General features: G+C 37.3%; 1 protein-coding gene across 1 annotated transcript in view; it reads right to left on the bottom strand.

Moving 5' to 3' along the window:
• LOC104512027 (casein kinase I) overlaps positions 1 to 18,784 on the bottom strand; it is a gene marked incomplete at its 3' end in the record, with an annotated part of 20,114 nt that extends 1,330 nt beyond the window's left edge. Inside the window, exons 1-4 of the mRNA XM_010154852.1 lie at positions 18,607 to 18,784; positions 14,866 to 14,906; positions 8,809 to 8,878; positions 141 to 289 (exon numbers count right to left, since the gene is read on the bottom strand). Coding sequence (XP_010153154.1) covers positions 141 to 289; positions 8,809 to 8,878; positions 14,866 to 14,906; positions 18,607 to 18,784 — 438 coding nt within the window. The remainder of the gene's footprint in view (positions 1 to 140; positions 290 to 8,808; positions 8,879 to 14,865; positions 14,907 to 18,606) is intronic.
• Positions 18,785 to 22,927: the final 4,143 nt, after the last annotated feature.

The raw sequence follows: 22,927 nt of genomic DNA, 5'->3' as shown, positions 1-22,927 counted from the left end.
AACTGTATCACAGGCCCTTCAGACACCATTAACACTTATTTAAAACATGGGAAGTACAAATAAAAAAATAAGCATTTAACCCATTGAACACTGACTTAATTATTCTAATGAACACTCAAATTAAGATCTATTCTACTTACCAACTGTATGGCTATCATAAGAACGGTTTTAAGAGAAAATGTCCTACCACACAAGTCAAATAAATCTTCCAGACTAGGTCCAAGTAGTTCTAGCACCATAGCATTATATTTGCCACATGGGCCAAAATAGTAAACCTGAGGTAGTCCATCTGTAAAATGAAGATACAAAGTAATTATAAGGGGTTACATAAGGTTAATGAACATACCAGTAAAATTCCTACCCAATTTCAAGTTGATCTGAAGTTACAAATACATTTTTCACACAAAAGCAACAATAACACCTTGTAAAAACTATAGGTAAAAGGTACAAAAGGACTAATGAAGGTACTACCAGTTTCATTAAGTATTTTGTGAATATTGTTATGTTTTACATGTGAAAGACAAAACTTCTTATGAAAAATAAAACAGAACCTCTCTGTTAGGTTTTGTAACAGTAAATTGAAACAGGATTTTAAAAAGGTACGAAGAGAGGTTTAAATAAGCTCCTTTTTGAAAAGATAGGCATTTAAGTTAAGGCTATGATAAACCTAAATTCAGGAATAAAACCACCTTATTAGCTAAGGAAATCACTTAAAAATCCAAAAGATATTAATGAATCCTCAAGTCTAATGAGATATTAAGTCACGCCTTACATGAATCAAAATAAAAATACCATAGATGAGAAATTGTTATAGTCATCACTTGTTAGCCTTTATTTTTTTTCCAAACAAGCATTTTTTACTTAAATTTGGACTGGAAGGCTTCTCCAGTCTTCTCTTCCTCCATTATTTTTGGGTTTTGTTTAGAGAGCACATAAACAAAAACATTTTACTTAAACGTTAGTCCATTAAAAATCTAAACACCACAGAGTGGAAGTTTGGCTTTTTTTTTTTTAAACCTAAATTTCTATTAATAAGTATGGTATACTGAGATTTTTTTAATTCAACCCATATGAAGGACAGGGATTTTTATGTAACCATAAGAACAAATGACGAAGGGAATTTTGAGAAGTTTCAAGGGGTGAAACTTGAAACTTGAGTTTTTATCATAAAAACTCACCCTGACTTCAATTCTGAAGTATCACACCAGATGCTACTCTAAGCTCTTTAAATTCCTTCAAAGTTCAAAAAAACACACTTCAACAATACAGAAGCCAGAATACTTGGAAGCTTTGTCTAAATTTACAAAACATGTCTGCATGACTACATGCTACTAAAAGAGGAAACATATGCAGAACAGAATTTGTGACACTGTCAGATTTGTAGGCAGAATTGTCAATTTCAGAAGCATATGTATAGGAGTTCTCAAAAACACCCTTTAACATTTTATTGTACAACACCATATCATGAAAGCACCATAGCAACTCCTGTTGAGTATACATCCAGAGCAGGGAGTTACTGTTTCTGCTGTGATCAATTTAATTTCATTTCACACAGGAAGAACAGCACTCACTACCTACAACACTGGACCTTCTGATTAGATGAAAACTCCAGAATTCCTCAAACCTGTGTTTAACATATTAAGTTACTAATTTCTGCAAGGCAGATAATGAGTATGAAGTCTAAAATTCCCTGTGTTTATACAATCATTTATATAGTATGAGATCAAAGAAGCAGAACTCCGGGTGTTTTGTTTCCTTTTGGTTTATTTAATCTAAATAGGTTATTCTTTCTAAGCAAAAGCATTAAGACTAACTTTTTTTATTTGCATTATTTCTTCATGTTTCGATCTCCAAAAGGAAAGTTGCAAAGTAACATGCTACTAGTAGACAGTATCTGGGTTTTTTCCACCTACAGTAGAGATATAAACGTAAACTCTTTTATATAAATGGGGTGAGTTAGAAAAACAAAAATGCGCATTTCTAGGAAATGAAGAATGCAACCTTTTGTTGACAGGATACACCAATTTTGTTACCAATTAAAAGCATGTATTCTATTTCTGTTTTGAATTAGTCTGGCTTCAACTACTGAAGCCCTTTGGTGTAAGAAGAAAATACTGGGTATGTGCAAGATACCCAAGAACGCTGACTTCTCTAACTTCAGAGAAACAGGACTGTGTTGTATCTTGCTCAATAATACACTCTGATCTCTCTTCAACCATTTCTATTCAACTGACGTATCTTCTGCCCTATTCTCAAAAATCCTTTTTTAAAATAAGTATACACCTCCATCCCCAATTATGTGCATAATTCAATGTTTGTCACGCTAATGTCACTATAAAGTTACAAGTAACTTAACTATTCTTCCATCAATGAAGACACTTACCTGTGGCCAAAAAACCAGTATCATATACTCCTACCAAATTGCTTTAATACATAAAAAAAACCCCAAACAAACCAAGTTCCTTTCTAGGTTTAGAGTTCTAAACACAGTATCCTTATTTTCAGATAGGAGTCATACCTGCTTATCCCTAGATATCTGTTCTTGTGCTCACAAGTAACACACTTCCATTTAAATGGACTCAATTTACTAAAGCCATCTACTATCATAGAACTGTAAACTCTTTTTAAACCAACTTGATTTTCTATATTGTCTTGACTTGGAAATTCACCACTTGAATATTGCTGGGATTCCAGTTTCTTTTTCTAGAAAAGTTAATTTTCATTAGCTACCTAAAACATTGCTACTGTACAGCAGTGGTCTCCAAGATACAGTGCACACACCCCAAAAGTGTGCAAGACTATCCACAGGGGTGTTGGAAAAATGAGAATTTTTTTAATCCAAAAATGAGAAACTAAGCTTTGTCAATATTAAACGTACAGCTTGACACTGGAGCCATCACTAAGTGAGATGGTTGTACCACATATAGTGCACACAAGAGATCCTGGCAGGAGAGAGAAAGTGGAGAGGACAGTAGTGTACTCATTTGTTTGCTCACTTCTGGCTTATTGCACTTTACATCTGCCCAGTTAAGTGGATTTATGGATTATATTGTCTAGTTTTCACTACACTACCCCTCACAAAACAGGTAGTGGCTTAAAACGTTTCCCACAAGGAAGCCACACACTGAACATGATGCTACTGACGCTAACACAAGCAAACCAGCAATCAGCAGAGCTGATATTCCTACTCCCTGCACGAGCTTATTTTCAATAATTTCTTGAAGCTAACTACAGAAGACTACCACCTTGTGTTTATCAGATCAAGAAAACTGCATTAAGTATTCCATAAAATTATCATGCCGTGATAAAGTTGTGCAGAATCAAAATATTGAAGCCAAAAGTATTATCGAAATATGATCAAAATAATCATCAAAATAACAAATAATGGACATATCTCCTCCAGTTTTTTTTTTTCCACAACTGTATACACTGCAATACCTCCAGTATTTTACTGTTATATTTTCCCTTATATTCAGACATATTCTTTTTATATTCCTTATGTGCTTTATATTCTCCTGTTCAGTGTCTTCGCACCAAGTAACGAGTTAGTGAATAGAACACGCCTGCCATCTGTCAAGACAGGTTTATCACTGAAATGCTTTAGTCCACCATGTTTAGGTACATGATGTTGAAAGAGTTCTTAAAGCTGACAGGTCTGACTTTCTCTATAACAATGACAAACACATTAAAAAAGAAAACATGATTAGTAGGTTGCAACTGTATCTGTCAAACACCTTTAAAATAAAGGAAATCAAGTAGAAGTTTTTTCTGGTTCATGACCACTACCCACCTTGGCTATCTTTGCCAAGAACTCTAGCATCAAACCTGATTTAAGCCTAAGGCTACATGCTGTTCACTGCAACTCTCTAATGCAATAGACGTAACAGCTAGCATGAACAGATATCTGTATCTTAAAAAAATTCCAGCTACTTTCATACGGTAGCCTCAATTACTGCAAGATTTTCAGAAAAATATTAACTTGATAAACAAGCAGCAGAGACTGACTGTCAAAGAAATATGTAACAGTCAGTGGCAATATCACTTGTACTTATACTTGTGTTCCCAACCTACCACTGACTTAATTTTGAGCCATACTTTAGGAAAGTATCTCTAAAATACAACCAAAACATGTAAAGCTATTCAGCAAGTAAGCAGCTTTTCAGTTTCTTGTAATACTAGTTCCCTTTTGGAGTTCCCCCTAAGCCAGTCAAGGAGCACACCTACTGGTGTGACGTGCATTATCTCTTATCACTTAAGACTGCGTGTTAAACCAGATCCATAAATGCCAGTAAAATACATAAGATCGCACTTGAACAAGCTGTTCTGTATTCAGCTTCCTATACTCCAATGCCTTTTATTGTTAGTTTTATTTTCCCATGTGGCAATTCACTGGACACACCGAAGACGACCCTGAACAGAGTAGATGGAATATTTGCATTAAGAGCCATCTTCCATGGCACATTTCTGCTGGCACACTGTCAAGGATGCAATTCAGCCACCTGCCACAAACACATGCATTCCCCACTAAAACTACAGAATCTAGCGTGAATCCTCTGGCAGTAAGCAATTACAGAATCCAGGATAGTGTCATATGTGGTTTTCGACTCAAACCGAAGTAGCCTACGCAGAAGGCCATATACAGTCTCTGGAAATGTAGTCTTTTATGGCTACTGAAACCATGATCATCCATGCACTGTAAACCACTAAACATGGAATGAGATGTTATATAAGCGGTATGACTTCAGCACGGATAAAAGGCCATGCTGGAAGCAGGTGCCACAACACAGACTACACTTCTTATTTACAAATATAAGAATACATTTGCAATTTAAGAAATAGTAATACAACAGTAAGATTTTTTCAATTAAAACAGATCTAACTTATTTACATTACTAAAACAGAATTAGACATGCATTTTTATTGTAAGCCTTCTTAAATCAAATACCCATTTATCTAACATTCACAATGTTCTGTGAATCATAACATCAAGCCTCCTTCACAATTACAGCTATCTATTACATTTCATCCAAAAAACTGATTATTCTTTGCAATGTGTGATGTCATATACCAAAAACAATACCAATTTTTGTATACTGCCAGGCCTCTTGTGGTCAGTGATCATCACTTCTCAAAAATTTTAACACGTGCACCTCTAAGTTACACTTGAATTTATGCAGCTGCCATTCTAACCAGATGCACTTGCACTTATTCTAGGGGGAAAAAAAAAACTTAAATATAAATTGAGAAAATTCTGGACATTTACTTAAGAAAAGACTGGCATAAAACAAGAAAAACTGCCAGCAACATCTCTTATAGTCCTGTTTTGCTGTACTTAAAAAAATTTCTCATTATCATCGTTGTTCAGACACATCAATATTAGCACATTCACATTAATAATGGAGCAGCTCAACCTTCCTGTTGAAGCTTATGTACCACAGTGGAATTCAAAACTGAGTCAGCTTTTTCCCCAAAAAACTCACAACAAAACCAGAGCAGTCATCAGTAGACAGATTAACAGTGCATATGAACAGATGCCTCTAGTCATTATTTGATTCAGTTTGAGTGCTTTTAACAACAGATATTTAAGTCAAGGATAAAGCATGATTTTCTAAGTTCACGTGTCCTGTAATTTTATTATTTGAGATTAAGAAACACTTCAACTGCTTATTGTTTATTCTCCTACGTAATAACCCCGAAGTAGAACAAAGCAGGACAGTATTAGTGAAAAAAAAAAAACGAAATCAGTTTTCACTTTAAGAGCAAATTCTCAGCTACCTACCCGAAAATATAGCTCAAAGCAATGTTCATGTGAAGTTACTAAAAAAATTCATTTTGCATTTATGCTGCATGAATGTTAGCAAGATATGTGGGCAGGTTATGAAGCGAGACAACTCAAAGACACACATAAGAACTCATAAAACATTATTTACATCTGTAAAACAGGCTATGCTGCACTGAGTTACTTCAACTCAACAGCCAGGCATTTTGGCTTCAACTTCCACTGCCACTGACTGTTAAAAACATAACGCGCTTGTCTTACAAATTAAATCATAATCTAAAATCTGAAGGCCCAGTAATTTATTGCTACCTTAATTAACTAGTGGGAACATTCAATCAGGTAGTATGTTAGCACATACATCATAACTGAGTACTCTTGTAAAAGTCTCCTTTTCAAACTCACTTCAAACCCTCGTAACTCAGTGTTTATCCTATAAAAACCGCAGGATGCCAATCCCAAAATATTTTGAAAAATATAGAACGGCATAAATTACTTTAGATTGAGAGAAGTGAGCATTTTTGTTCATGGATCTCACAGAAACAGTCTAGCTACAATTTATTTCTAACACTACAATCAAGTAGACTTGTTACTAAGGTACTTCCTTATTATACAGTAGAATAACAATCTAGTAAATAAGATGATAATAAAGCAATTGTCTTGGGAAGAGCTATATCCGAGCCCAGATATCAAACCATGCTGTGCTGCATTTTCTTCCACAGCTGGAAGTGAACGGGAGGGTGGCCAGGGGATGAGCTAGAGGTGATCTCAATAGTAATGGGGGTTAGGGTCAGTTCACTACACATCGTTTCTGCCATTCTTTCCTCCTCAGGGGAGGATCCTCACACGGGCTGCAGTGTTCTCCACTAACTGCTCCAGTCTGAGTCCCTTCCATGGGATGCTGTCTGCTCCGTGGTGGGCTTCCCACAGGGTCACAGCCTCCTTCAGGAACATCCCCCTGTTCCAGCGTGGGGCCCTCCCCAGGCTGCAGGTGGGTCTCTGCTCCCCCAGGACCCTCCATGGCTGCAGGGCACAGCCTGCCCTCTCACCATGGGCTGCCGGGGAACCTCTGCCCTGGCCACCTCCTCCCGCCTTGCCGCACTGACCCAGGTCTCTGCCTGGTTGTCTCCCCCACATCCCACTGCTCTCCACAATCCAGGTTCTTTTAAATATGTTAATCACAGAGGCAGTGACTATCTGGGCTGTGGCCAGCGCTGGGTCCGATGACTTGGAGCCTGGAGAGCTTCTAGCAACTTCACAGGAGCCACCTCTGTAACCCCCTCAACCACTACCAAAATCCCACCACACAAATCCAATACAAGTTATTTGAGAAAGACTAATTCCTGTTTATAGGAAATAATGGCTCTGCTTACAAAATCGGGAAGAAAAGGAAATCTTATTCCCTTTTCACTGGTTTGTTCTTAAACCATTTTTTAGTAGTCACTTGCTGTTAATACACATGTACACATGAGGACAACCAGGGGAAAGGCTACTTAATACAAATAAATGCCAAATAAACAGTCCGCACTCAGGTACAAAGCTACCTGCCAAATTACAAAAGGTTTTCTGTAAATAAACAAAAATAGTTAAGGAAAAAGACAACATCATGATTTTAAAAAGCGTGCAATTGTGGATTTTTAGAAGCTTAGAAACCAGAAGGCTCCAGACAATGGGACTGCCAGTACACTGAGGAATTATTTATCAGAGAAACCTCCTATCTGCTCACAATTACTATACTACAACTTTCTTCCAGTAAAAACAGCTTTTCTTTATGCCCTCTACACTGGGCTCTTCTGCCACTTGCACAGTGAAGACACACTTTGCTAATTTACTGTGACGAAAGTACAACCACTGGCCACACAGCAACAGTGCCTGGCATAAGACTTCTAATATCTTCTGTTCTATGCAGAAAGGACTACCTGCTTCTTGAATTTATCACCTGTTCCATCAACTTTCCACCACTAGGTTTTCCAACAGTTCATGTTCAAGCAGTAAAATTCATCATAATAAACACATTCATGGCAACAAAATGAGAGTGGTATGGGGCATGTTCATTTTTTAGTCCCCAACTTCCAGAAATTAATTTTCAGCTTAAACAATATTTTATTATAGTTTAAGCATAACTTTAAAAACACTATTATAAAATCCAAGCTGCCTTTGATAAGGAAAAATAAAACAGGAGTGTACATGTAGAAAACAACTATGAGCATTCCATTTTATACAATAAACTTCTACATTAGTAAAAATTGAAAAAGCAACTATATGTCCTATGAAAAACTGCTCTAGGAATTACAGGCAAAGATCTTGCAAGAATTTTTTCCTAACCAATTTAGATAAGAACTGAACTCAATTTCTTAGTTGAAGAAGCTTCACACCTTGCTAACTGACTGCATACAATTTTGTGAAAGGCACAAAAATGTGAGAAGTTTTAGGTATTGCTCACCTGTAAGAGCTAAAGGTGATAATTGTATCACTGAGCAGAGCAATGTAACAGTGTATTTGCTGGATGTAAAAGCACCAAGGGAAGTAAAATGAGAAATTCCAATCTTAAATTGCCTTTAAAGTTAAACTTTTAAAAAAATTATTTAAGAGACTTAAAACTAGTAAGCAGCAACATATACTGTACCAGTGGAAGTGAAGTAAAACTGAGACTAAAGCTATTCAAATATCGTAGCAACTTTAAATAAAAATATGTGATCAGAAGATTAGCAGTTCAGTCAGAGTGTTTATTCAGAGAAAACACACTGCGTATACTCCAAGACTGCTTAGTTTAAGGTATACACATATGCACAAAAAATGTGTTATTTTAGACACACTAAATAGTCTTAGGTTTTCACAGACACACTTTAAAGAGTTAACCAAAAAAGTCTTACAATATTAGAAAAATGCATACTTTAATCTACTGATGCATGGGGCTTTTTTCTGTTTTAAGTAAAAAGGGACACTAACAGACTTATACGCCTAAATTGGAAAGCTTCTCAAAAATTGATCCTGCATTACATTACAGTAAAATGCATGACACTGCTTTTTACCTCCAGATCCTAGCTGCTTGTAGAATCTGTATTCCAAATGTAGCTGTGGTGCTCTCGACTTCATTGGCTCCTGATTTAAAAACAAAAACAACATTTAAAACAAAGCCTCTCTACCAAAGCCCAAAAGCTAACACACTAACCTACTGCCAGCCAAACTAACCCTACTGCTTACAAGCCACATGGAAAGTTTGAATGTTTCTTAATTACCAGTTATTCTGGAAGAAATTAAGTAACCTAAACTTCAGCTGGGTGGGACTACAGCATACAGGGGCATTTGCATCATGTATTGCTCCACCGGGGTCCAGCACCTAAACCCAGTCACAGACCCGCAAGGGAATACCGAAAAACTTTTGCAGCTCTCAAGAGGTGGCACTGATCTGCAGCTTAACATAGCAAGACGACCATCCTGCTATACGCGATAGATGTATCTTTAAAAACTTTTATCCTAGGATGTTGACAAAAAACCCCAAATCCCTCCATAAAACAGTAACAGCTTAGTAGAAATTAAGTAGCACCATTCTAAACTATAAATACAAAACCAAAAAAAAAGCACCAGAGTAAATTTGTAGTTTAAATATTTCTTTTCCCAACATAATTTACATAATTTAATGAAATCCTAGATCTGTGTTGGACGTACTAACGTGGCAAGGTCTCGCAGAATAAAAAGTGACATGAGATCAAGCACAGGATCACACAAACAGACTAAATGAAAGCCCTAGTTTCTTATTTCTCTTGGCAAAGTAAAGCTACTTCGTCATGAGACTCTTAATTCCTTAGAACATCTTTTAGAAGACATGCCTCATTTCTTGTGAATGTAATTATCTTCCAATGCATCACTGATAACCTGGACATTAATTGTGCATTATTCCTGCAGAGCCTGCTCCTACTAGAACTGCAGCATGTAACTACAAACTGGATTACTGAACAGTACTAACGGGACCACCAACAGGTCCTACTTTCAGTTTATGAGGAGAACACGTGAAATTTATTGTTAAGTATTAAAGACAGATACTCCTTAACAAAACACTTTGGTGTAAGTGTGGGCCTAAGCAAATCAGTGCAACTATCAATCTTCAGTACTCAGCTTTCAGAGGTATAAGTAAATCCACTATGAAGGACATTACTTAAATATTTTAACCTTTCACAAAATCACAAAATATTAGCTACTAGTTTGCCTGCAGTTACAAAATATATCACTCAAGTCTCTAATTAAAGCTTGTTATTCTGTGTGATAAAATGTTTTAGTCAATAAAACTGTGTATATCTGCTGAATATAGTAAGACAATACACTGGCTTATGGGCAGTTTGATTTCATTCAAGTAGTTCTGCCTTCACTGACAGTGCATTAACAACAATCAGCACTCCGTGTTACAAGATACTCTCATAACAAGGATGAAAAATAGTGTGTATGTACTACATTTACATAAATAAGAAAAAAACCCCCACACTTGTCCTAAGGTAAAGAAACAGCTTCCAATTTTTGACATACACATCTACACTTTTTCAAATGAATGCTGCTTGTCCCAGTCATCAGCAGGAAACATTTCTGGTAAGCCTCCAGAAGGCAAATGTTCTCAAACAGTGAAACAAGCCTCTTAGACTCCAGCTGGTGTGCAGTTGCCAGAGTGGAACCCTGTCTAGCAGAGTAACAATTACACACTTTTACTCCCTCCAGTAATGGTGAAAAAATGTGGTATTATGTACTTGCCGTCCATTTATTAGTTGACAGAATTCTGGAATTGCCTTATTTTTGTAAGGAGGCTTAGGTATCTTCCTGCCTGTTCAATAACTCCAAGTATACAAAGGAAACACAATCCTTCGTCCAACAAAACTTGAAGAGAAGTACAAGAACCTCTTCACATAAAATTTGTTTTGTTCCTACACATCCCACTTTGCAGTATGCGGTGAACTAGTGATGAATTAGGTAGATCAAGAGATGGACAGGGACAAGTCGAGACAAAGGTATGTTGAATGTAATCTTCCACCATAAGGCAACAGTGAAGAATGTAACCATGCTGTAGCTATGTATTTATGAATAAGTCTAAAAAGCATGTTCAAGAACAAAAGAAATGGCAAATCACGGTCTTTATTTTCATTAGTATTTCAGTACATTTCAGTATCTAAAAATAAGCTTGGAAAGACATAAGTGTTCAAACATCATGTTAGATGCCGAGGACTTTGAAGCCAACTTCTCCTCTTACTAATTTCTTTAGGTATTTTGTTTAATTAAATAAGTACTTCAAGAAACTATCCTGAAATAACTGTTCCAGAGCTCTGCAAAGAACTTCTCTATGCTTTTACATTCAAAGTCTAATTATTTCAAAGCTTCTATAATAAAATGTAGATAGCTTCTTTACCCCACAAGAGCTTTTCTCTCTCAATGAGGGACCCCGAGTCTTGCTGCGATCACAGGTTTAGTGTGCGGTGTACTGAGCACCATCTATATCAAGAGCAGAAACAACAGCTCCTCAGGTCTGAGAGGTTCCTTTGGACAAGTTTTTTTTCCTTTTTTTTTGTTAGACACTTACGTTCAAAGAAAAGGATAAAGACACTTGAAAGGTGAGAACACCATCAACTTCATAACGCGCTGTTTTATTTTTGTGTGTGGTTTTTTGGGGTGTTTTTTTTTTTTTAATTACTCTTGTGCCAAATCCATCGAATAAGCTACTATAAAGTTTTCAATATATGCCACTTCCCTTATAAAGGGCTTTGGGGAAAAGAGTTTACTTACTTTCTCTAACCATAAGGTTAGAAATTTTCAAGAACTCAGATGCTAACCCAAAGCACAATGTAAATATTCAGCTATTGCTTACTTTTCATGTTTTCAGTAATTCAGTGAGAAACTCCTACGCAGTTTATCTTCTGCCTCTGCCTCATATTTTCTTAAGCAACACCAAACAAAAAGCTATTTTCAGGAAAAATTTCTTTATGAAGTAGGGCACTTGTTACAGGAAAGGATCAGCGATCAAATAGTTGCACTTCATTTGGATTTACTACAGCCTTCTAGAGAGGATCTGAAATGGTATCATTACAGACCAGTAATTCTTTTTTTTTTTTTAAAAAAAAGGAGGAAAAACACATTCCAGCCTTGGCACCAACCACAATCACCTCTCCACACATACACAGACCACCTGAACATGAATCAATGAATTAAAGACTACAGACTCAAAGCAGCAGTGACTACCTCATAACTTGCTTTCACACCAAGACAGAAAGAAAAATTGACTTAATCCCAGAAGCAGCTTAAACAGAAATTCCTGTAGTTATTTGGTTAGTGGTTAAGCATTCTGTAGAGGAGACAAGTTCGGGCAATGAAGATACTTGTCAAAAGTAAAGGGAAGAATAATGAAGGAGGGAGAAGAGCTGGATAGGGAATAGGAGGTTTAAGTGAAGTACAATGTCATGTAATAAAAGAAGTAAATCTAACAATAAATGAAGAGGTGAGCTCAAAAGGTACAGTTCACATAAACCAAATTGTCATTGCTGAAGAACTATCTGATCATAATAACAATTTGTGTACCAACAGACATGGAAACATACAAACACCACTAGACAGCGCACAACTGGTAACTCCCAGTTCGTATCTAACTTTTCAAACTTCAGTATTTGCCCAACCAGAACAGGCCATAATGAAAGAACCCAGATTAAGAGCAAGATCCCAGAACTGTTGCTGTTTTACCACAATAAATACAGGTTTACAATAAGTTCTATACATTAAAAGTATAAGTTCTACACATAATTTTTCTATGTGAGGCCCAAGGGATAGAACTTAAGTGCTTAAGCTATTTTGTTATGCAAATCCTGAAGTTGCTATAAGCATCGTGAACAGGAACATGCTGGTACAGTTTTGTCCACAAGGGACATACTAGTTGAACACAATGAAAAGTTAAAGTCAAAACAGTAGTTATAAATTCCATTTACTTTTAATATCAGAAGCACTCCTGCAAGCTGCTAAGTGCATTATAACTTGTGCTCTCAAGAGAAACCCACACAATCCTCCTGCACTAGGAAATGTCTTGCTGCCCTCAGGAAAACAGCACATCAACAATGAAATGCTACCATGAGGAATACAAACACGATTTTAGGGTAGTGTAGAAGTGGTGCACAACCACACCTGCCAAGGGTTGCTGCTCAAACTGGAATACATGCATCACTCAAGGAACCCCACTCAGGAGGGCTAAGCTTGAACTACAACAGGTGCAGAAGAGGAAATTAGAGTGGTTCATTTAGGATAACAAAACAAAGATTGAGCATATGCCCCATAACTGCTCTCAAAACACAGAAGGGAGTAACTGCCAAAGATAGAGAAAAATATTAAAACATACATTTTTACAGGAGAAAGGAGGGTGTACACCACACAAGCACAACCTTCCTAACTTAAAATAAAGTCCTGCCACTGTCTCCAATAGGAGAAGAAAAAAAACAGCAGAAAAGCAAAATTCAACTAAATCATACAATTCGATGCAGCTGCCTTTAACTAAACTTTGTGACGCAAATCCCTTCCAATTTGGAAGCAAATTAAAAAAGCTGAGAGAAAACCAAAATATGAAAAACATTAGAAGAACCCACTAGTTCTCCTGTTTATTGCAAGAAACACTAGAATTTTTCATACCACTAATATAAGGGGACAAGTTGAAAAGTTAACTATATATTCAGAGTTCTTTGAGCACTAGTAGTAAGTTACACATACTCCACTACACTGGTTCTTTAGTGACTTACTAGTAAGTTACTGAATAATGATCTTTCAAGCTTTTTGCACAGCTGTAAGATTGAGTAATTTGGAAACAAAAGTTACAATTGACCAGTATCTTTCAAAGTTGAAATGGGTTGAATTAGTGGCTAAGTTTATTAATAGCTACATATACAATAGAAACGGTTTTACCAGCTCCCACCGATCAGATTAAAACTTCCCCTTGCTAACATCAAGTAATTACTATTTTATTAAAAAAATCACTATCTTGCAAGCTATTTCTGAATGTGCTTTTTAGTAAACAGCCTTTAACTAGAGGAATTCTCAGACCGTTCCCATGTTTTACCAGACCAAGTTTTTAAAAGTTTTAAAAACAAAATTAATTTAAATCTGGTATGATTTCTACATGATAACCCTCAAAACCACATCCAACATTGCTCTTACAAACCTTACCTTGGGACACTTTTAAATCTGTAACTACTCCTCAAGTAAACATTTTTCTAAGCAAGGATAGATATACAGATAGATTTCAGGAGTTAATTATGTAAATTTGCAATACTTTTTAGATTCCCCATCTAAAGCCATGTATTTCTGCTTTCACAGTTTACCTTACACTTCACAGAACCGGAAATTCACCATACTGTGCTATTAACAACACCCTGTCCTACTGCAGCAACAAGAAATTAGAGTTCTAACATTCTTTCCATGACAAAAAGTAAACAACTCCATTTCATCTTGAGACGCTTTGGTTACAAAAGCAGTCATTTACCATGAAATTAAAAGTATCCAGAAGCAAAACGTGAAATAAGCTTAGTAGTTCTGATGAAAGATTCAGAAAAAGCAGAATAATGACATATTAACAAAATATCCAAATTTACCATGTTTGAAAGTGAAGGAAACATTTTACACATCATTGCGAGTAAAACACATCTACCAAAACAGATGTGCAAATCCAATAATTACAGACCAAAAACAGTATGAGGCAGGAATAAGAGTGTTAAAATACAGGCAGCCTGCAGAATCTCTGGAGCTTTTCTGTAGTCAGCTGATGTCAGATTCACATTAAATCTGGTGTTCCTCTGCTTGTTGCAGAAAAAAGGAATCTACTGCTGAGCGTATCCTTGAAGCAGCAATCCATCATCAACTTCACAGGCACAAGTTTAGTTCCAAGAACAGTGATAACAATTAGCACTAGTTTCATCCCATAGGGCCAAAGCATATAGTTACATCTATCACTTTTACCTAGTCAGTTGAAAACATATGAGACTATTAAGGATTTCAGATAAGGAAATGAAACCATTATATATTAAAAGGAAAATTCCGATTAGTTTCTCACCCCAAATCATTTATAAATTAAATTAACTTACCAGCTTAATTGCCACATAGTCATTTGTGTATAAATTTTTTCCTTGGAAAAAGAAAAAAAGAAACAAGAATATGAGACACTGGGTTTTCCTGTTGAAGTAAAGTACTATGTAAACCTTAAGTCTTTCAGATATTTTTGATCTAAGGTGCTAGATGTTGTGGCAGTTACTTAATTAGAAGAAAAAAAGAAAACACTGCTTTTAGTCCAACACCATACTTCAAAGAGAATTTTGTTCCTGAACAGTGTAAGAAGTGGTAGTTTCACTAAGAGAGACTCTCAGCTATTTGAACAAGTTTGCAAACTTCTTATACACTAGAAGAGCTTGACAATTGGTAAATACCATTAGTGGAATGTGATATTCTACATTTCCATATTTACTGCTGAAATGCTTTTAACATTTATTTTAAAATTACCATGTAGTTTTGCAATACCAGACATTCATTACAGCCAGAATTAAACAGGACTGTATTTCCCCTCAGTTTTGTAATTTACCAAGCCTAAATTAAGGACAAACAGGGCAAGAATATTACTGAGTTAAATGCTTACACCATTTGGAAAATAGTTCTGCTGCTTTAGAAGCAATTCTGATACCGGGTAAGTATATTTCAAACGTTACTTAAAGTTGTATGCAATGACTAAAATAGTAAACAAGCTTTGTAGCTTTAAAAAATAGTAGATAAAGGAAAAAAGTTGTAACTTCCAACACTTTTAATTTGTCTAGTGTCTTCAAGTGAATTTATTGTGTAACGTTTTCAACGACATTCCTACTTTGCCCTCTGCAGTATTTCTCAGGTCTGAATTTCTGATGTTTAACTCAGTTTTGTTCAAGAAATCAAACAGGGAAGAGACATGGATCAAAACAAAAGAACATATATTTATAGTCTACAACCACGATCTCAGTTTTAATTCCTATTTTTAAGAACAGATTAGTCTTGCAAAGCTGAAGAATGATGTATTAAAATCACATGTCTCTTAAGGGATCAACTTGACAACAAGTGAGTTACCTGAAGGCTGTACAGTAATCAACACAGAATCAGTATGGGCAGCATGCCCTGATGATCTAGCCACCCAAACAATAGGTAATTCCAAGACCTGTCCAGGGATTAGCGTGAAAGTTCATGCGTCTTAAACAGTTATTTCTTACCTTGTGATTGAGTTACATTTTGGACAAGAAGTGTACTCTGAAGTTGTTTCTGTGTGTTTGCACGCTACTATAACACAGCTGACCTCAGAAGAACCTCTTGCAAGGGCCCTGTTCATTCAGTCTCTGAGATAGATACGAATGAGCTACTGGAGCAGCTACAAATCCAGTTACAGCTAAATGACCAGATGTTGGGTTCCAGTAGCCAAATGCAGTAATGACAGGCTTATTCTGAATAAACACCAGAAGGGACTTGATAACTTTCCATGTGGTGATCCAAGACAACTCTCTGAACTATGGAAGACAGCAGGTTTGACACCACCGCTGATCGACCTCAAAGGACAGAACAGGTCTTGTTTAATGCATCACCAGGAGCAGCAACAAGCTTTCTGAGTTCAAGATAAGGATCGTCTACTACACTGCTAGTTTAAGATTAACAGCTCGATATTCAAAATAATTTAGTCTTTTGCAAGCTAATGGTTGCATATTAAACACTCATTCGCTACACAGCCAATTTACCATTTGCTCCACAAGCCGCTACCGAAGTCCGGCAATGCCTTTCTTTGCAGGGGGAAGAACTGCAATGGCTACTGATTTGCAATCGAATTTTTATCTCCTGAAACACAACTTCACCACTCTAACAACTTTATTCCTCCTTTAAGTGTTAAAGATTCAACCCTAAGACACATGCTCAAAACACATTCCAGTTTGATGAAGCAGATAAATCAAGTGCTTGTGTACATCTTAGGAGGGATGCTCACTTTAAGTTTACTTGCTACCGTAGTAACATACAGAAAAATAACAAATCACAATCTGCAATAGCAATCCCAACTCCTGCTTTCAGTAACTTGGTTAAAACATCTTACCCACAAATAAGGGTTTGAAATACCTATTATAAATGTGAAAAAGTACACATTAACAAGAGAAAGGCAGGGGCTGTTGGACGACAGTACACTACCCTATTATCTTCCTCCTATTTCTTTTACTTGTCTCATTTATTTCCACAGTATCAGACTTTAAGCCTTAACCACTTAGAATGAAATAGATGATTTCACTCTATCTCCTCAAGCAAATGAGTTCATCTATTTCAGATCAATATCAGATTATCAATTCTGTACATTGTGACCACTCCAAGATAATAGATAGGAAAAAAATTAACTTTAATTATTAGTTTACAGTTGCCTTTCATAGTAAACGGGACCTTAATTATACTGGTTTGATTTAGTTCAGGGAGAGGTTTAAAAGAGCAGTCATTCATCCAGTTTAGGATAAGCTGAAGACCAAGCTCCAGCTTGACTTCTGAACAGTAGGGGCACATATATAGCCCTATAAGGTTGAAACACATCAACTTTGTTTAACCATTAATAGGAATGGCAAGCGAACATCTGAGACACTGTTAAATTCAGTATCCTTGGGCAGAGGATGTTTATTTCACCCCTGTGCAGTATTAACACTCTAAGCTTGCTTACATTTTAACTCAGACTATGTATAAGGCCCACAGAAAGGACTATAATAACATGCATAAAATTAACGTTTCCAAACATGCATAAACATGTTATATTTTATGTAAGCACTGAGAACATTGTCTGAAGGACAATGAGCAGCAGTTATACCCAAGGCAGAAGATTAACAGAAACACAACACCTGCATAGCCCACCCTACTCTTAAATACCCTAATTCAGAACCCATCTCTCTTTATGCCTTGAAGCAGTGCATTAACTCAAGCCTTCCCGAACACCAGAATGAATTCTTGACATTAAGTGTCAAAGCTCTATTTGTTAACACATACCAAATTCCTGTATCTTGAAAACCCTGGCTAATCATGCCGTTATCATGGAAATTTAAGTCCTCGGTACTAAATATATACTCTCCCAAAAGCACACACCCTTCATTTAGTATCTGTTTTAATAAATCATTAACTTCCCAGCTTCACTGCCCAAATTCTTCAAAATTCCACAGGTCCTTCTTAGTGTGTCCCTTCTTCACCAACTGATTTTCATGCAGCTGTACAAGCATGGAACCAAGTGACTGAAATACCCACCTCCCAGATTCCCCCTACAGACAGATTCTCACGTCCCTGTCTAACAGCAGGCCACTGTTCAGCCTCACTATAGGGCTGATGAAAAGGAAGCCATGGAATCCAAGAGCTTACTGCCATTAAAAACACTGTAGTGACTGCTACACTGTCTCCAAGACCACAATACTATAATCCTGACCTACAGGAGGAGCAAGTGTTTTTTTTACATACACTTAGCCCCAAACACATTTGAATAAAGTGACTCAGGAAGCCAGAAAAGGTAGCAAAATACAATAACCAAAAAGTAATTTCCAGCATCTCGGAAGACAAAACTGACTGATTCAGAATAGTACTGCAGACAGTTACAGAAGTCTTTCTTAGTGCCAGAAAGACTCCTGCTACAGAAATTCATAGTATGCGATAGAGCTTGCTCAAGAGTTGTGCAAGGCAAATTTAACTTATGATCTGAAGCTTGACAGTCATTTGAAGAGCTGTATGGTGTGTTCACATAGGCATTTTCATTCCTAGACTGCATACAACTGCCTTGAGTAACATCAACTGAAACAAGAAAACAAGGATCTTACCTAACCGTAGCTCTCCAAAATTACCACATCCAATTTTCTTGCCAACTCTGAAGTTAGGTCCAACCATTAACACACCCGAATTTGAAGAACCAGTTCCACGTGGATTATGGCCTGACCTCCCAGTAGTCTGTGTCATTCTTTCATCTGCCTTGTCCTTATCTTTCTTTTTACTATCCATGTCAAGTTTACGGTACTCCACTTTGATTTCTTCCTTTTTTAAAAATCAATGTAAGCAAACTCCAGTTGGATGATGCGAGAACAAAATCATCATCGATGATGTGCCCAGCTAGCTACTGTCAGGAAGCAGTCAACAGCAGCGTGTTCATCCCATTCGCAAAGCCTTGGTAGTATCTGTAGTAAAATTATATCTCCAGAATGCACACCACCAGCAACATTAACGTGCATTTATAGGAAGTCTGTTAAAGAAAAAAAAATTATTCAGTCAATAAGATTCTTATACAAAATAACCTCCCCTTCTAGTCATACAATTAAAATAACCAATTGTATTTGGTTTACAGATCCCCTGTGGAAAAAGCTACTGTAAGGTTAAAGCCTGATTCTAATGGTGAGATACCAGTGTGACTAAAATAAACTAAAAAAAAAAAAATTGCAAGGCTTAAGGCAACAGATATTTTCAAAAAAATGCCCACCTATAAAACTACTTCCTGAGCATGTAAATACCAAGTATTATGAACAACCACCCAAATAATTGCATCTGCTGTACCATGGATATTGACAGCATGGTCATAGCTAGATGATATTTATGAAACACTAGTCAACAGCTGACTAACTTATCATCACCTGAACAAAGCAGCACACGGAAACTTGTTTGGTGAAGAAACATGATCACCTTACTATAAAAGTAGGAATGAAAGGCTTGTTTTGAGAACAATAAAAACCGCACACAGACAAAAGCAGGTTCCAGTCCAAGCAGACAGGCTTACTGCAAGGGAAAGACTGCAGCAGAGAGTAATGAGTGCAGTGGTGGTGTATGGTATAGACAGAGGTGTCTAAAGAGAAAAACACAAGCACTTTTGACTACCACATGATCTTGGAAGTTCAAGCATCATTACTAGATAACCCTAAAGTCACTTGCCAAACCACAGATCTCGGAGGAATAGACTCAGTGAGAAGCAACAGGTAATTCCTTCTCACTCCCTGTGCTACAAAGCTAGCAAAGAAAGCAGAAAACCAGAAGTAGAGTGTGTTGAGGTAGGACTTCACGGGCATCAATTAATACTTCAAAAGAAGGTCAGTACTTCTGATGCAGCAGAATGCATAAATATTTTGAAGTACCAAAAGAAAGACTTATGTTCTGTATCTTACAGGTTTTCCAGTGAGAAATAAGGTAAAGAACCCTAGAATTTTTAGTGTTAATACACAGGCTTCATGGCAAATAAAAGCAATGCCCCTAAGCACAGCACATTAGACTGTTACCAACACAACGCTTTGGTAACGTCAGTAGCAGTGGAAGGCTAAACTTCCTGTAACTCTTCTCCACATAGCAAAACCATCACACTACAAAGTGCCAGCGGATGTGTCTTGGAACAGTGAAAGGCTAGAAAGACAGTAATAGTTCACAGTAGTGACACCAATGGGCTCCACAACAGAGCACGAGGACTACAGGAGGGACTGGGCATGCAGGCAGGCCTGAAGAAATTCAAATCCTCTTTCAAAGCTAATAGGATTCTTAGCTTAGAAGTTTCATAGCTTTCCTGTTGCTACATATACAATATCTAATCCCGTCAAATTAGTTTAGAATTGTTTTCTTCTAATGCAACACAACTTGTTTAGAATAAAATCTTTATTTCCAATTTCCCCACTCTGTCCTTGCATCAACTATCACTTGAGCACAGCATACAGCCTTGCAAACTGAGCAGAAAAGTTAGCCATCACAGGCAGGTTTCTGAGGGTGCAGAGAGATATGTCAAGATGCAACAGTGCAGAGGGTAACAAGCATGCAATGTGAGGACAAAGGCCACCACAAATTCAGCAGCAGCGCTAAAGCAATGGTGATGTCCAGGAAAGCAGCTGTGAGCCAAGGAAAATACATCATCATCATCAAAGCTTCCAACGTCACACTGTTTCAGCTCACATAGCCATAAAACAGTAACAGAGAAGCTAAGCTGGGAGCCCAAGGACAGATTTGGTATTTATGCAAAGCGTGTTAGCTGCTCTGCGTGCATGCTGCTCCAGATGAACCCTGGTGGTTAACAAGACACTGAAGCTTTGCCAGCGAGAAAATAGTTCAAACAACACTTCAACCCATCTATAATTGCAAGATCTTTAATTCGGAAAGCCCAAATCATAACCAAGCCCACTCCTTAGTATTAAGTTAGTGGTGAATACCTGCAGTAAGTTTAGAATCTTCATTTTAAAAATATTCCCCGCACACCCAAATACTTGTTTTCCACAACTGAAATCTAATATTTTAGATATCAGTTTATTTAGCGATTTAGGTATCTGCACTAATGGCAGACTGTCCCAAGTCAGTTTATACTAACTAGAGTCTTCATCAAGAGAACTTCTTCCCCGATACTCAACACACACATGCTCTCAAGACACTGAAAATGTCTTACTATAGAACACTGCACACTTTAGTGAATATCAAATTAGATGCTCTTTTAAGCTATTTATAATATGTAAGTTGATTTATTAATTAAAACAGCCAATTTGGAACAGAATCTTCTCAATGAAACAATTTGCCAGTATTTTTGAATTACAGCCTTCACTCTGAAACTAAATTTACATCAGTTAAGCTTTAATTAGTTTCAAAAACTGAGTTGACTTATGAGAAATCTCTTCACTTTTTTATAGCCATTTGAAAGATGTACACCCATTTGCTCTCTCACTCCCCCTCATCAAAAGGGCAGTGGGAAGACAGACAGACAAAAAAGCACATGGGTCAAGACCAAGACAAGGAGCTCACTCAATTATTAGTCACAGGCAAAACAGACTTGCCCTCGGCAAGATTTAAATTTAATTTATTGCTAGTTAAAATAGGAGAAGATGAGAAACAAACAAAGCTAAAAACCCTTCTCTCACCCTGCTTCTTCCCAGGTTGAATTTCACTTTACACTCCTCTACATCTCCCACTCTCCCGAGCAGCACAGGGCAACCAAGGATGGGGGTTGAGGTCAGTCCACCACACACTGCCTCTGCCACTCCTTCCTCCTCAGGGAGGATCCTCACAGTCTGCCCCTGCTCCAGCCTGAGATCCCTTCCACGGGCTGCAGTCCTTCAGGAGCAGCCTGCTCCAGTGTGGGCCTACCACAGGGTCACAAGTCCTGTCAGGAAACCTGCTCCAATGTGGTTCTCCATGGGCTGCAGGGGCATGGCCAGCCTCACCACAGTCTTCTCCATGGGAATCTCTGCTCCAGCACCTGGAGCACCTCCTCCTCCTCCTCCCTCTCCACTCACCTGGGTGTCTGCAGGGCTGTTTCTCTCACATACTCTCACTCCTCCAGCTCTTGTGCAGCTTTTTTTACCCTTTTTAAATATGTTTTCCTAGAGGGACCATCACCTTCACGACCGGGCTCAGCTGTGCCCTGCAGTGTGTCCAGCACAGGGCAGGCCTCAGCTCTCCTCAGGGCCCCCTGCAGCCCCCCATCAGCACCTGGACACAGACACCCAGTGCATTTACAAAAGCAACATTCACATCTTTCATGAAATTTTAAACACAGTAGGTGAGTAACGGTTTTTTTAATGCAGAAAGTGCTTCCAAGAGAAATAACCTATCACACACTATTCAAACCCCTGCTTCCGAAACATGTCTAAGCAAACACCCACCACAGGCTGTTTGTCAGATGCCACTTTAAAAGCTCAGAATGCACTAATATTAAAAATAAGTTACAATGGATTCAAGGGATAAGGATGAGCATGAGTATAATCTTCAGTATTTATAAAGTATATCAGTTTTGCAAACGGTACTAGCATTTTGAAGGCAAATCACACAAAGCAGAAATAAACACCTAATAAAACCCAATAAAATACTTTAGAGTAAATAGTAAATAAACTGATTACTGAACACCTACCGGGAAAAAAAAAATTTGCTCCTGATACTAAAGTAATGCTTTATTGAGTGTTTTACTGAAATCTAATGCAATGATGCCTGAAGCCAGCTACATTACAGGTATACTTCTGATAATAATGGTAATTAGCACCTTTTATCAGATTCCTGATAAACAAACAGCAGAAGCCCCATACATTTCTCACACCCTACATGACAGAATGAAGACACACAGGCATTCCAGTCACTGTTTCTCCAGAACATAAGTGTTCTCTTACAATATTTCCTAAGAAAATAATCTGCAACTGATTT

The sequence above is a fragment of the Eurypyga helias genome, unplaced genomic scaffold, assembly GCF_000690775.1.
Source record: "Eurypyga helias isolate BGI_N326 unplaced genomic scaffold, ASM69077v1 scaffold15527, whole genome shotgun sequence".
In the NCBI taxonomy this organism is placed as follows: domain Eukaryota; kingdom Metazoa; phylum Chordata; class Aves; order Eurypygiformes; family Eurypygidae; genus Eurypyga; species Eurypyga helias.
The sequence above is the reverse complement of the archived record's forward strand: the minus strand, read 5'-3'. Positions and strand labels throughout refer to the sequence as shown.